The sequence below is a fragment of the Loxodonta africana genome, chromosome 15 (genome assembly GCF_030014295.1).
Source record: "Loxodonta africana isolate mLoxAfr1 chromosome 15, mLoxAfr1.hap2, whole genome shotgun sequence".
NCBI classification, from domain to species: Eukaryota; Metazoa; Chordata; class Mammalia; order Proboscidea; family Elephantidae; genus Loxodonta; species Loxodonta africana.
This window is the reverse complement of record NC_087356.1, coordinates 78,620,975-78,634,842: the sequence shown is the minus strand read 5'-3', so window position 1 is coordinate 78,634,842 and position 13,868 is coordinate 78,620,975. Positions and strand designations below refer to the sequence as shown.

The following is a 13,868-nucleotide window of genomic DNA, read 5'->3' as shown; positions in this document are numbered from 1 at the left end:
GGTGGGCCCGGAGCAGATAGGCGGGAATCCACCCAGACTGCCCACCTCCGTCCACACCTGGCCTGGGTGGTCAGGCTCCTGATCCCCACCACTGTGTCCCCATGTCAACCTAAGGTTGAGTGAGTCTGTCTAGACCCTCTGAACTCATCATTAATTAGCTTGTTAAATGACTGAAATGAGGGCTCTTTATGAAACAGCTGTGGTAATTAGGTGGACGGTGTGTGGGTGTGTGGTTGGCTATTATTTTTTTGGTTGTGATTACTCTGGGATTCTCCAATTGGTGGCTTGGCAGGGATGGCTCCCCTCCCCCAACCACCCATCAGCCTTTAATTGTTGGTGTGTGCCTATGTGGGAAGGCCTGTGGGTGTGCCAAGGTAGTGGGTAGCTTTGTCCACTACGGCTATCTGCTTTGGGGTTTTCAGCCTGCTAGCCCCCTCACCCCACAGTAATGGCCAGGGTCCCAGCAACAGGCTGCTGAGCTTCTCAGTGGGGGCCTGCCAAGGTACCCACGTGGCCTGGGATGCTCCTTGCCCTCGCCGCCTGCCTCAGCTGAACGGTCTCAGCGTCCAGGAATGTTGACTTCCTTGCCAATCTAAGCTCAGACTGGCATGAAGCTTGGGCTGCCAAGTGGCACCAGATTGGCTCGTCAGGAGGCTGGGGCCCAGGGACCCAGTGTGTGAACATATTGGAACGGTGGGTGAGTAGGTGGTAGAGAGCATCAGGGCTCTGGCTTCTCTCAGTGCAGCATCTTTTGAAGGAGCCCTCTAGCACCTGGTGTGGCTGGGAGGAGGAGTTCTGCCAGCCAGGCTGTGGTCACACCTGCTGCTGTGCACACTCCTGGTGCCCCTGGCTACATTTTCTGGCTCCCACATCCCTCCCCGCCATGCACTCACACTTCCTGGGCAGGACTGGGCTTGTGTCTACTGGCTGGGAATGTGCTAGGCTGAGGTCCGGCCTAGCAGCCTAGGCTTGGCTAGATTCTAGGGGAGACCAGGGAGCAGAAAGATGTCAGGCCAGAGGGTGCTTTGTCAGGAAGAAAGAGAGTGGCAGTCCCCAGACTCTCAGAGAGGATGGCAGAGCTCTCCTTGGGCCACACGATGATAAAGAGCCAGACATTTCCCTGTCCCCAACTCAGAGCTCCCTTTGTGATCCTGGAAGTAGTTGCCTCTCCAACTGTCCCTTTTATCCAAGGGGCAAATAGCTAGGTCACGGGTATGGGTTGGGGTGGGAGGACATGAGTGTCCATGTTCTCTGAAGAGCCTTCTCCATTTACAGAGCACATTCACGTGCACTGTCTTATTAACCTGCAAGATCAGGAGTATTGCCCCATTTTTCTGGTAAGGGAACTGGACTCGGGGTAAAGTGTCTTCACCCAAAGATCTCATAGCCATTAAGAAGAAGAGGAGTTAGGACTAGGACTCAGATCTTAGAACTCTCAAACCAGTGCTCTTTCCACTGTGCTGTGTGCTATAAAAACCTGAAAGGCCCTGTCTCAGGTATAGGTGGGGTCAGGTGCCCTGGAGGACACTTGTGAACTGTGTGGACACTGTGGGTGCAAGTGGGGACACCTGTGGTGAGCCCTGGCCTGCCCTGCCAAGCTTTTGCTTTCTCTGCAGGCTGTATGTTGTGCCTGGGTCAGTCCACCTTCCTCCGCTTTAACCACCCGGCTGAAGCCAAGTGGATGAAGAGCATGATGCCGGCAGGGGGCCGGGCCCCTGGGCCCCCCTACACCCCTGGCCCTGGTGGGTACCCAGTTGAGACAGGGGATTGGGTTGGTGGTGCCCCTTGGCCTCCTTGCCCACTTCAGTCACACTTTGAGTGTCAGGGGAGGATAATACCCATGGTCTGGGCTTGCTGCCACCTGCCATGGGCCACTGGGCGAAATCCAAGGCAGAACTGCTTGGCTGGAATTGGGGAATCATGTGCCCAATGGGTGGGGGGCTCTGCCAGCCTATGCCCCCCTGCCCTGGAAGATGGCACTCAGTCTCTGGGACTCTGGCCCTCTGTGTCCAGGAAACCAGCACCAGGGAACCAGCAACACCTTGGCCTTACCCTCAGGGTGGCCTGATGGGCAGAATGAAGCATTAGGTTCTACCTCTTGTAAGCGCTGGTGGGTCCCACCTGCTGGTGATCATGTCCTTGGGCTCTGCCCCACCCCCAGGCCAGGCCATGCCAAGCTGATGACTCAGTGCAGCAGCTGCAGTTTGTGTGTGAATTATTGATCCCCAGAGGAGAGTTGGTGATTGTCCCAGGGGACCAGCACAGCCCCCCTCAGCCCAGCTGCCCTGGGGGGGCGGGGTGCCAGTGCACTTCCCACCCGAGACTTTGCACTGGCATTCAGATGGCTGTGGGATGCAGTGCCAACATGGTGCTGGGACAGGTGAATGTATGCCAGGTAAACCTCGTGAGGGGGCATCGGTAGCATAAACAGATAGACCGGGACCTGAGGGAAGGTGGGTGGTCACTGGGATCATCAATATCCATGAAAACTTCTCTGACTTGTGGTCCCACATGGTCCCCATAGTTTTGGACTCAAACAGTCTTGCAAAGGCTGTCTCCCCTACCCCTCTCAGTCTTTTCCAGTCCCCTGGGGGATCAGAAGCCTGGTTCTCAGTCCAGTTCCTGGTTAATTTTACCCTCTCCCCCACCCCCGCCTTTGTCATACTGCTCCCTCAGCTCTTTAGGGGCAGTGGTTCCGGGGACTCCTGGTTGGTTGACTACCCCTGGGGCAGGGCCAAGGCGGCTCTTGCTGGCGTGGCTTAATGGGATAATTGGAGGCCCTGAGCTGCACCTAGTTGCCAACCAGCCTGGCTTCTAGGAATTAGCTATTAGCACCAGACCCCTCCCCTACTTCTGATTGGACAAAGTGGTGCCGCACACACCCTTCATCCTGCCTGGCCCTGGAGCCTTTGTTTTTCCCTGGGCCTCTGACTGCACCTTGGAGAATGTCCTATTAGACCGGGAGCCTGAGGAGGTCCTTCTAGCCAGCTATGCGGCAGGCCCCCATTCCCTCTGCAGGCCACCCACCTGCCCTTCCTGAAGGAGAGGTACAGGAGGTTGGGGAAACCAAGGCAGGAAAGGAGCCTAGTATGGGGTGAGTCAGCAACAACTAGGCCTAGAAGTGCCTGGCATTGTCTGCCCTGAGACATCATCACCAACTCTGCCCTGCCCAGAGCCAGAAGGGCCCTGCCTATCCATCCTGTTGCCTACAGAGGGGAAACTAAGGCACACTGAGGGCAAGTGGCTTGACTGAGGTTGCACAGCTGGTCAGTGGCACAGCCTCTGCAGCCTCACCATGCTAGGAGGAGGTAGGGGCCTATCCTCTGTTGTGCATATACAGCTCCCCGAAGTGGAGACCAGGGCCTGAGGCCCCTTTGCCTTTCCCTTCAGCTGAATCTGAAAGCCTGGTGAATGGAAACCACACCCCACAGCCTGCCACCCGGGGACCCTCCACCTGTACCAGCCACAGTTCTCTGGTAAGCTCTATTGAGAAGGACCTGCAGGAAATCATGGACTCACTGGTGCTAGAGGAGCCTGGAGCTGCTGGCAAGAAGCCTGCTGCAACCTCTCCACTGTCGCCGATGGCTAACGGTGGGCGCTACCTGCTGTCCCCTCCAACCAGCCCTGGCGCCATGTCTGTGGGCTCCAGCTATGAGAACACCTCGCCAGCTTTCTCTCCACTCTCTTCACCAGCCAGCAGTGGAAGCTGTGCCAGCCACTCGCCCAGCGGGCAGGAGCCAGGACCTTCTATGCCTCCGCTGGTTCCTGCCCGCTCCTCCAGCTACCATCTGGCCCTACAGCCACCACAGCCCCGCCCAAGCGGTGCCTGCTCCTCTGAGAGCCCCCTGCTGAGCAGGAAAGGAGGGCACGAGCGGCCTCCCAGCCCTGGCCTCCGGGGTCTACTGACAGACAGCCCCGCAGCTACCGTCTTGGCAGAGGCCCGCAGAGCCACTGAGAGTCCCCGGCTGGGTGGGCAGCTGCCCATGGTGGCTATCAGCCTGAGTGAATACCCCACTTCCGGTGCCCGCAACCAATCCACCAGCATTCCGGGCAGCCCCAAGTTCCAGCCTCCGGTCCCTGCACCCCGCAATAAGATTGGCACACTCCAGGACCGCCCGCCCAGCCCTTTCCGCGAGCCACCCGTCATCGAGCGGGTGTTGACGACCAGCCCCTCGCGCCAACTGGTGGGCCGAACACTTTCAGATGGGTCAGCCACCCGCACCCTGCAGCCTCCTGAGAGTCCCCATTTAGGTCGACGAGGCCTGGACAGTATGCGGGAACTGCCCCCGCTGAGCCCGTCTCTGTCCCGACGGGCTCTCTCCCCCATGCCTGCCCGGACCACCCCGGATCTCAAGCTAACCAGGGAAGTGGCAGAGAGTCCCCGGCCCCGGCGCTGGGCAGCCCACGGGACGTCACCAGAGGACTTTTCCCTGACGCTGGGTGCGCGGGGCCGTAGGACACGGAGCCCCTCGCCCACACTGGGGGAGTCCCTGGCACCCCGCAAGGGCAGCTTCAGTGGCAGGCTGAGCCCAGCCTATAGTCTGGGCTCACTGACTGGGGCTTCGCCTCGCCAGAGCCCCCGTGCCCAGAGGAAGCTCTCCAGTGGGGACTTACGGGTGCCTGTGACCCGGGAGCGGAAAAACAGCATCACGGAGATCAGCGACAACGAGGATGACCTCCTGGAGTACCACCGGCGGCAGCGCCAGGAGCGGCTCAGGGAGCAGGAGATGGAGAGGCTGGTGAGTGGATGCCAGGAGGCTGCCTGCTGTCCAGGGCAAGGTCTCTGCCAGGGCCTGGGTAGGCCAGCTGGCAGAGTGGGAGGGGGCCTAAGAAAGGGCCTGGCCTTCTCAGGCTTCGCCACCTCCCGGTTCACCTTAATGACGGTGCTGCCAGGTTCTAGTGCCCTGAAGAACTTTCTTGAAAATCGCTAAAGCTTTTTTTTAAATGCATGCTTATTTTGCATTTATTTTACAACACAGCATTTGTCGTAATGTATAAATTAAGTTTTACGTTATTTACCTTAGCACAGTGAAGCTGTAGGAAAACGCTCCACATTTATGGTGAGGCAATTTCTCCTGACGAGAAGGCTAAGGCCCAGAGAGGGGAATGGGTTTGTCCCGAGAGTCTGCTGTCTTTGTGACCTTGTCTGGGGCTTGTTCTTTAGAAAAGCTCCTGATCCTTCTTTATTGCTTCTCTTTGGCCTCTACAAATGGGCGGTCTTGGCTCACCTTGGCCCAGGAGAACCATTTGGGAGTGGGGATGACAGAAAGAGGGCAAAAATGAGTGGGCAGCCCTGGCCTGACCCCAGGCTGGTCTGTGTGATTGTGTGTGTCCACGTGCATGTGTGGGAGTGCATGCGGGGGCCGGGTGTGGCTCTGGGCAGCTGTCTGGAGACGGCATCTGAGCTGGGTGGGGGCCGGGATTCCCCAGATAGCACAGGGAGCTCAAGGGGCTCTGGGTAGTGCGTACACATGGAGCCCACGTACAGGAGGAGAATGGATTCAGCTCTTTCTCTTGAGAGCAGAAGAATGGAGCTCCTGGGGGGTTAGGAACCCTGGGATTGGATTGAGGAGGAGAACCAGAGCTGAGAAGGTTTGTCTGGGGACAAGGGACAGCTTTCGGTGAGGGTGTTGGGCAGTGTGTTTGTGTTGGGTAAGGGAGGGACGAGGCAGAATCTTCTTATTCTTTTTACCTTGGCCTAGAAGAGAATTGTTGGCCCACCCTGGGGTCACATCCTAGAGAAGGGCAATGAGCCTGGCACAGGCCCTGTGGTGGCTCAGACCTCACCTCCTCCATCCAGCCTCCCCATCCCCCATCCCTACTCACAAGCACACACCTCACCACCAGCCCTGACCTGCCCCACCTGCCACTTTAAGTCTTGGACGGTGCCGCCCTGCCTCTCCCTCCTCACCCAGGCTGCTTATCTGGGTCCTGAGGTGGGGTGGGGACACTAACCCAACCTCCTGGCTACTGAGGCTCGGTTCCTGGTCTTTTTGCCATACAGCTGGGCCAGTAGCAGGAGGGAAGCTCCGAAAGTGTCTCAGGGTCATGACCAAATTGTAGATGGTGACAGACACCTGAGGAGGTCAAGAGGCCCTGAAGAGCCGTGGGTGCTTACGGGGGCTGAGGGGTTTCTTCAGGGCCGGGGTGTTATGAATGGGGTGGGGGAATGCAGGCCAGGTACATGATTGCACCATCCCACCTTCACCTCCTTGGCCATTGCGGGGGAGCTGTATCTGGGTGGGAGGGGTGTGTGTGTTTGTGGGGAGAAATTAAGTGGCAGGACCATGAAGTACTCACACCTAGGTCTGTGCGTTCAAGGCAGCTGCCCATCCTACTAATAAGGAGCTGAGGGCTGCCTGAAGAGTGACGTGGAGCCCAGAAGGGGACAAGGAGGACTGCGTCTGGGGTCTGCCTCATTTGCCCCCATGTGTGTCTGGCTGGGTGTGTCCATGCCTCTGAGCATACCTTTGTGTGAACCTATGTGTCAGGTCCCCATGGGCCTGTGGTCAGCTCTCCGCTGTCTGTCTGTGTGGGTGTCCACCTGTCTGTGTGCTAGACTGTGTTTATCCATGCCTGAACGTCAGTGTGCATTTGTGCATGTCAGGGCTGGTGTTTGCGTGTGTGTGCCTGGTAGTGCAGGGCCAGCGTGGAGGTGTGTCGGGTAGTCAGTGAGGGTGTCTCTGTATGGCTTATCTGTAGGTCTTTGTGCATCTGTGTGCACGAGCGCCTGAGTGTTTGTGTCTGAGGGTGGTCCTATGTCTGTGTACCAGTATGTGTTGAGTGTGCCCATGCGTCCACGAGGGAGCCTCTCCTGGGACAGAATGAGAAGGGAAAGGAAACAGGAAGATGGGAGGAGCTGGCCACGTGGGCAGGTGACCCAGCAGCCTGGCTCGTCCTGCCCATTGTTAGGGTGCCCTCCTTCCCTCTGCCTCTAAGACCTTGGGGTTGGGGCTCCTCTGACTTGATGCCAAGCCCCTAGGGTCCCAGTTCTCCCTCCGGCCAGGATACCATGCCTGGCTTTAGCCCCACCACGACCTAGCCTCCTCCCCCTCATGCCCTGCTCTGTCCACCCTGCCCAGGAACGCCAGCGTTTGGAGACCATCCTGAACCTGTGTGCTGAGTACAGTCGGGCCGACGGGGGCCCTGAGGCTGGGGAGCTGCCCAGCATTGGGGAGGCCACCGCAGCACTGGCACTGGCTGGCCGGAGGCCCTCAAGGGGCCTTGCAGGGGCCATGGGGGCTCCTCCACGGAGCAGCGAGGAGCCTGGAGGTGCCACCCAACGTCTGTGGGAGAGCGTGGAACGCTCCGATGAGGAAAATCTCAAGGAGGAGTGCAGCAGCACCGAGAGCACCCAGCAGGAGGTGGGATGGGGTGGGCAGGGTGAGGGGGCCAGCTGGGCTAGGGCCAGCCTACTAGGAGGTGGAGGAGGCTGGTCTGGTAGTTGCTGAGGACCAGGGAAGGGGAAGTAATGGAAAAATCAAGTTTGGGAAGAGACCGAGGTCCAGAGGTGTAGAAATGAGGAAGCAAGGAAGAGAGGAGAGGTGTTGTTGAGGTTCCCAAGCTGTAAACATGATTTATGACCTGCCCTTCCTTGTGGCCCCACCCAGGCCTGGCACTCAACAGTAAATCTTTGTGCCCTCAAGCTGAGCCCTATTGCTCCCTATGCAGGAGAATTTGCCTCCTATCTCAGTCCAGCTACCCCTCCAAATGGCCTTGGAAATGAGGCTCTGTTCTCTTAGTGTGACCCTGGAAGGCTCCAGGCTTCTCCAGCTGATGACTTCCCTGCCTTCCAGCATGAAGATGCACCCAGCACCAAGCTCCAGGGAGAGGTGCTGGCCCTGGAAGAGGAGCGGGCTCGGGTATTGGGGCGAGTGGAGCAGCTCAAGGTCCGTGTGAAGGAGCTGGAGCAGCAGCTGCAGGAGTCTGCCCGGGAGGTGAGCCCCAAGGGCCCCAGGCAGAGTGGAGAGCCCCAAAGAGGGGCCTGAGTTCAGCAGCCTTGACACAGACCCTGGCATCTGCTCACAGGCCGAAATGGAGCGGGCACTGCTTCAGGGGGAGAGGGAGGCTGAGCGGGCGCTACTGCAGAAGGAGCAGAAGACAGTGGACCAGCTGCAGGAGAAGCTGGCAGCCCTGGAGACAGGCATCCAAAAGGAGAGGGACAAGGTAACTCACACCTGGCCTGGTGCCGTGCTGGGTACCAGTGGCCTGGGAGAGGAGAAAATGCCTTTTCTGGGGCCCCACACCCCTCACCTCATCCACCCTGCAGACCAGGAGGTCTCTGTGCCCGTCCAGGGCCCGGAGGCCTTGACCTCTGTGTGAAAGGTACCAGCTTCGAGGGCACTGCCAGGGGCTGGGCTGGTGTCTGGGGCGTCCTCTGGGCCTTTTTGCTACCTCTGGGTGCCTGGGTACCTGCCATTCTGGGCCCTTCATGGCCCTTCTAGGAAGTGCCAAAGCCCCGTCTTGGGCATTGAGCACAGTCCAAGAGCACTGGTGCTGGGGAGTGGTTCAGGTTTGGGTCTGACCAGCTGGAGCACGTCTCCCTCCAAGCATGACTCCAGTGCTCAGGACGTGGTCTTTGGGAGATGGCCCTCAGGCCTCTGCTTCCCCTGAGCCTTCCAGACCTGCAGCCTTCCAGATGGTCCCAGCTCTGCCCTGCCCCTTTCAGATTTCGTGCCAGCCTACAGGGGCCACTTCGTCCCACAGGGGCCATGCCAGCCACACTCAAGATGCCCAACAACGTGCCAAAAGTTCTGAAGTGGAGAGGGGCCATCTATTTCTGGATTTGACAGTATTTTTCCAAGAATGTAATTTTCCTTCAGGATTTTTTCAGAGTATTTTCCTCCTGCCTTTAATATTGAGGCTCTTAAAAATTCTTTGACCCATTTTTTGGAGCTTTGGCCCCCAAAACCACACTCCCAAATTCTGTGCCAAATTAACTCCATGCTTGCCAAGCAGGCCTGCACTAACGCCCCCTCTAATCACTGTTCTGGGCTCTCTGCATGCCCTAACTGCCAGTGCCATCCAGGCAGTGTCAAACCCCTGCCTTTGCACTAACTCCAGGGGCACCCCTGGGCCTCTCGACTCTCCCCCTAATGCTGCCTCCTCTTCTTGGTGTGACACCCCAGGGATTTGATCAGAAAGGGATGGGTAGGGGGGCACAGCTCAACCCTACCTAATGGGGCATTGGCAAGAGGGATACAAGGCTGGGGGAATTCCCTGGCTGAGGAGCTCCCCCCATTTGGAAAGGCCTGGGTTGCCCTCTCTACAGAACGTTGGCAGTTTTCTGCACAGCAGAGAGAGGCAGGTTGTCCTCCAAGTACCCCTACCTTCCCTCTGGAGCCGGAGGGGTAAGGAGCTCCCATTGTGGCATATTTTGTGGAGGGCCTGGACGGGGGCTCTCTGCCAACACAGGGCTACTCTTCCTAGCTTTCTCTTGGGACTTCCTAAATTCAGTTACCCTAACCAGAGAGTGGAAACCCAGGTGGCACAGTGGTTAAAAGCCACGTCTACTAACTCTAAAGGTCGGTAGTTTGAATCCATCAGGTGCTCCTTGGAACTCTGTGGGGCAGTTCTACTCTGTCCTATAAGGTCGCTATGAGTCGGAATTGACTCAACGGCAACAGATTTGGTTTTTTTTTTTTTTTTTTTTGGTTTAACCAGAGACTGGGACTGGGTAGTCCTCCTCCACCTCAAGCCACCTGGAACGTAGGCTATTTTAAAGGCCAAGCCCAAGGATGGGGAAGTTTATGGATTGGGTCCTGAATTGGGTCTTCTGCTCCAGGGAGGGAGGGGGTGTAACAGAAGGGTGGGTGTGTGGGTGGGGAGACAGGGTTCAGTATAGGTGCTTACTCCCAGGGGTGAAGCTCAGCATTTCACAAGGAACCTGTTTAGCCTCATTTCTGCTTGACCTGGGATTATCTGGAGGCCTGGATTTTGCCATCTCTCTGGGCCAGGTTACTGGAGGTTGTGGTGGTGATGCTGGTGAGGGCAGTGGGGATGGGTTGGTGGCGGTGGGGGTGGTTCACTTAGCTTCCCTCCCCAGCCCCAGCCCCAGCCCCAGTCCCCAGCCCCATCCCCAGTCCCATCCCCACTGTGGCTTTGGAGTCAGTGATCACAGTTTCTCCTCTGCCTGTCCTTCAGAGGGGTGACTCACCAACTCCTCCCCTCATCCCCCTTCCCACCCTCAGAGGTGTCATCTCGCCCCAGACAGAGCCATCCACCTCCTCTCAGTACCCACTCCTGGGGCTCCTGTTACCATGGCAACGGCCAAACTAATTGTAACCCTCATCCCTGCTGAGGTTCAGCTTGCAGTGCCAGCATCCACTGCCACCCCCACCCTCACCCGGGCAGGGGGGAGGGAGGTCAAGGGCAGGCTGGGCTGGGGTCCCCTCCACTGCACTGCTGTCGCTTTAACATTCTCAACTCCTAATTCGCACCCCACCCGTGCATTTAACCCTTACCGTCCCTGCCCTTTCCCCAGGGTTAGATTTTGGTCTCTGGGCAGCAGAAGGGGCGGGCGGGGGGAGCGGAATGAGGAGCTAGAGGCCCCATGTTTGTGATGCGGAACCAGCCTTGACTTTGACTGGTTTGGAGAGAAAAATGGAAGGTCTTTTTTAGAACCTACCCAAACACTTGTAGTTGAAGGGACTGCAAGAGACCACAGTTTCGGCCCTGCGCCTACTTTCTGCCTTTGACAGCCTCCCCTGCACCTGAGTCCCGTCCCTACACCGCAGTTTCTTGCCTCTCGTTTCCCCTCCCTCCTTATTCTTCCCCTCTCTCCTTCCCCCTTTCCCCTTTCTGTTCTTTCCTTGGCTTTCTCCTTTCCTGGTCCTTCTCCTCTTTCATCCTTCCTGTCCCCCGCCTTCTCCCTCCCCCGGTCCCCTTCCGTCGCGCCCGGGCCGGGCCGGAGTTGAGGAGTGTGTGTTCTGTTTCTCCCCTGTGCCGCCCTCCCGCCTCCCGCCGACCAGGAGAGGGCGGAGCTGGCCGCGGGACGGAGGCACCTGGAGGCCCGCCAGGCGCTCTACGCCGAGCTCCAGACGCAGCTCGATAACTGCCCCGAGTCAGTGCGGGAACAGTTACAGGAGCAGCTGAGAAGGGTCAGTGTCACCAGCCCCCCTCCCCCGGCCCCCCCCCGGGCCACCCGTCCAGAAAGAAGAGGAGAGCGGTGGGACGGGACCACCTGGCCCCGCAGTACCTGCCGGACACCAGGGTCGGTGCTGTGGCTTGGGGGGGGACCGGGTCGGGTTGGGGGCGGGGTCAGCCCTCTCCTTCCGGCCGCTCCCGCATCAGGGGCGCAGCCAAGCAGAGGAGAGGGGCTGGGTGGAGTGGGAGCCGGTCCGTCTGTAGTGCTCCCAGGCCCAGCCCCGAGAAGTCACTTCTCTGGTCTGGCCTTCCGGGCCGGAGTGGCCTCGTGAGCTCTCCCAATCCCGTTTGTCACTATCGTTCAAGGAGGCAGAGGCGCTGGAGACCGAGACAAAGCTCTTCGAGGACTTGGAGTTCCAGCAGCTGGAGCGGGAGAGCCGCGTGGAGGAGGAGCGGGAGCTGGCCGGCCAGGGGCTGCTCCGGAGCAGGGCCGAGCTGCACCGCAGCATCGCCAAGCGGAAGGTGTGCCCCATGGTGGCCGCAGTGCGCGGCGGCGGGGGCTGGAGTCAGTGACCCGGGTGTGGACCTCACGCAAGTTGACTTCAGCTTTCTGAGCCTAAGTTTCCTCATCTGAAAAATGAAAATGATAACAGGCTTGTGTGAAAATGAAGAGAGAGGACAGCACAGGGTATGCTAGATGTAGACGCTCAGTGAGCAAGAGCTGTTACTAGTAAGCCCTGACTCCCCTCAGCCTTCCCGTGGAAAGTGCACTCAGCTCTCATTCGGAGCTGGGCAGTGGCTGGGCAGGGAGGGCAAAGACGGAGGAGGAAGAGGAGGCTGGAAAGGAGGCCTGCCCTTGCCCTCACCGAGTTCTATCTGGTGGAAATGCTGGGATGCACGGAAGGGCCTGCGATCTGGATAGGAGAGTTAGCAGGGCCCTAGGAAGGGATCCCCCTGGGTTTCAGACTTGACTCAGCTTGTGCTTGGCTAAGGCAGCTCACCTGTCAGACTATAAAATAAAGGAATGGGTGTCCTGGGGAAACCCTGGTGGCGTAGTGGTTAAGTGCTATGGCTGCTAACCAAAAGGTCAGCAGTTCAAATCCACAAGGTGCTCCTTGAAAACTCTATGGGACCGTTCTACTCTGTCCTATAGGGTCGCTATGAGTTGGAATCGACTCAACGGCAATGGGTTTGGGTTTTGGGTGTCCTGGCTGTCTCTGAAGCTCTGGATGCTGTGATGTCTGCTCCTTATCTCAGCCATAGTAGGCACAGAAGGTGACAGGTGGTGGGGAAGATGTGTGTGTGAGGGCAGAGTAAAGTTGCGAAGGCTCCCTGGAGGAGGCTGTGTTGAACAAGGGTTAGGAACTGTGGGGAAGGAGGATGGGGAGACGGCCCTCCTAGCTTCCCTAGGGCTGGGGCCTGTGTGTCTGTGTACACCCATGTACACACGTGCAGCATGCTGGGTGGAGGGAGTGTGGGAGGTCATGGATTGAAATGGGAGAGAGGAGTCAGAAAGTGGTGAGTTGGGGGATTGATGTCTAGCCTGAGTTTGTTAATGAATGGGGAGCCCCTGGGTCTTCCCTGAGTCTATATCTCTTGCTTCTCTCTCTGAGCTGCTCTGCTGTACAGGTGTATCCACTTGTAAGGTTGATGAAGGAGGGAAGAAAAGGACACTTCGCAAGCACATGGGCACATACCAGGCATCCACCCAGGGAGGAGGCTTCCTGGGGTTGTCTCATGTTGTCCTTAGGATGGTTCACAAGTCAGGCAGTCTTATTCCCATTTTACAGGCAAGGAAGCTAGGGCTCAGAGAAGCTACATATTTGCCTAAAGCCTCCCAGCTTATAAGCTTCAGAAACAGAACTGGAATTCAGCCCTGCTGGCCCTTCCACTATACTGCACTGGGGCTGGGGGCTGGCACTTCTCAGCCTCTTCCTCTTTCCTTCTGGAGGGAATGCAGCAGGGAGCCTTAGATCAGCCAATCCCAACCCTTCAAGGTGCTGGTGGGTCTTAGCTACAGGGAGTTTGAGAGGGGTCAGCAGTAGTGGACTCCTGTTCCCTCCTCCCCATGCCCACCTGGTAACTGGAGCTCAGCCAATGGGACCCAGGGGTCACATTCTCCCCCATGCATTTCCTCCCAAACTTTGTCCAGCCTCCATCCCCCAGCGCCCTGTGTCCCACCCAGGCTTTCTCTGCCTTGGTCCCCCAGGCTTCCTGTCCTCTCCTCTCTGGTTCAGAGTGTACAGATTGTACTGGCCTTGGAGTCTAGCATATCTAGTTCTAATCCTAGCTCCACCACTTACTAGCTATGAGACCTTAGTTCCTAAATGTGTCAGTGTCCTCATCTGTCAAATGGGCATAAAGATACCTGCTTCATAAGGCTGTGGTGGGGATTAAGTAAGGTAACGAATGCAAAGCCTTAAGCAGAGTTCCTGGCTCTTAACAGGTTCTTAGTAGATGGGAGCCCTGGCAGTGAGGATTACCATCTGGCCTGCTTTGGGCTCTGCTTGGACTGACTCCAGATTTAGGACACACCCCTTCTTCATCCTCCCTCTCTCACGTTTTGCTCCTAAGGGTGGTGGTTTAAGGTAGCCTCTTTTAGGAATCCCTCTTGGGATTAACCCAGCTGATTCTTCCCAGTCCACGTTCTTCCCCCTCACTTATTCTTTTCATTTTCTTTTAGCACATGGTTGTTATCATCCCTGTGCCAGGCACTGTGCTGAGCCTTCCTGGGGTTACAGAGACAGAAAAGACACTGGCCCTGCCCTTGGATCTTATGGGCA

At 57.7% G+C, this 13,868-nt stretch overlaps 1 protein-coding gene across 9 annotated transcripts in view; it reads left to right on the top strand.

Annotated features, from left to right (window-relative positions):
- PHLDB1 (pleckstrin homology like domain family B member 1) overlaps positions 1-13,868 on the top strand; it is a 46,213-nt gene that overhangs the window by 13,544 nt on the left and 18,801 nt on the right. For 7 of the 9 annotated variants that reach the window (XM_064268982.1, XM_064268983.1, XM_023558195.2 and 4 more), the window contains 7 exons: positions 1,617-1,742; positions 3,391-4,739; positions 7,083-7,364; positions 7,797-7,937; positions 8,029-8,166; positions 10,971-11,099; positions 11,452-11,607. In XM_064268982.1, coding sequence (XP_064125052.1) covers positions 1,617-1,742; positions 3,391-4,739; positions 7,083-7,364; positions 7,797-7,937; positions 8,029-8,166; positions 10,971-11,099; positions 11,452-11,607 — 2,321 coding nt within the window. The remainder of the gene's footprint in view (positions 1-1,616; positions 1,743-3,390; positions 4,740-7,082; positions 7,365-7,796; positions 7,938-8,028; positions 8,167-10,970; positions 11,100-11,451; positions 11,608-13,868) is intronic. The other 2 variants (XM_003418175.4, XM_023558197.2) reach the window with 1 other exon arrangement.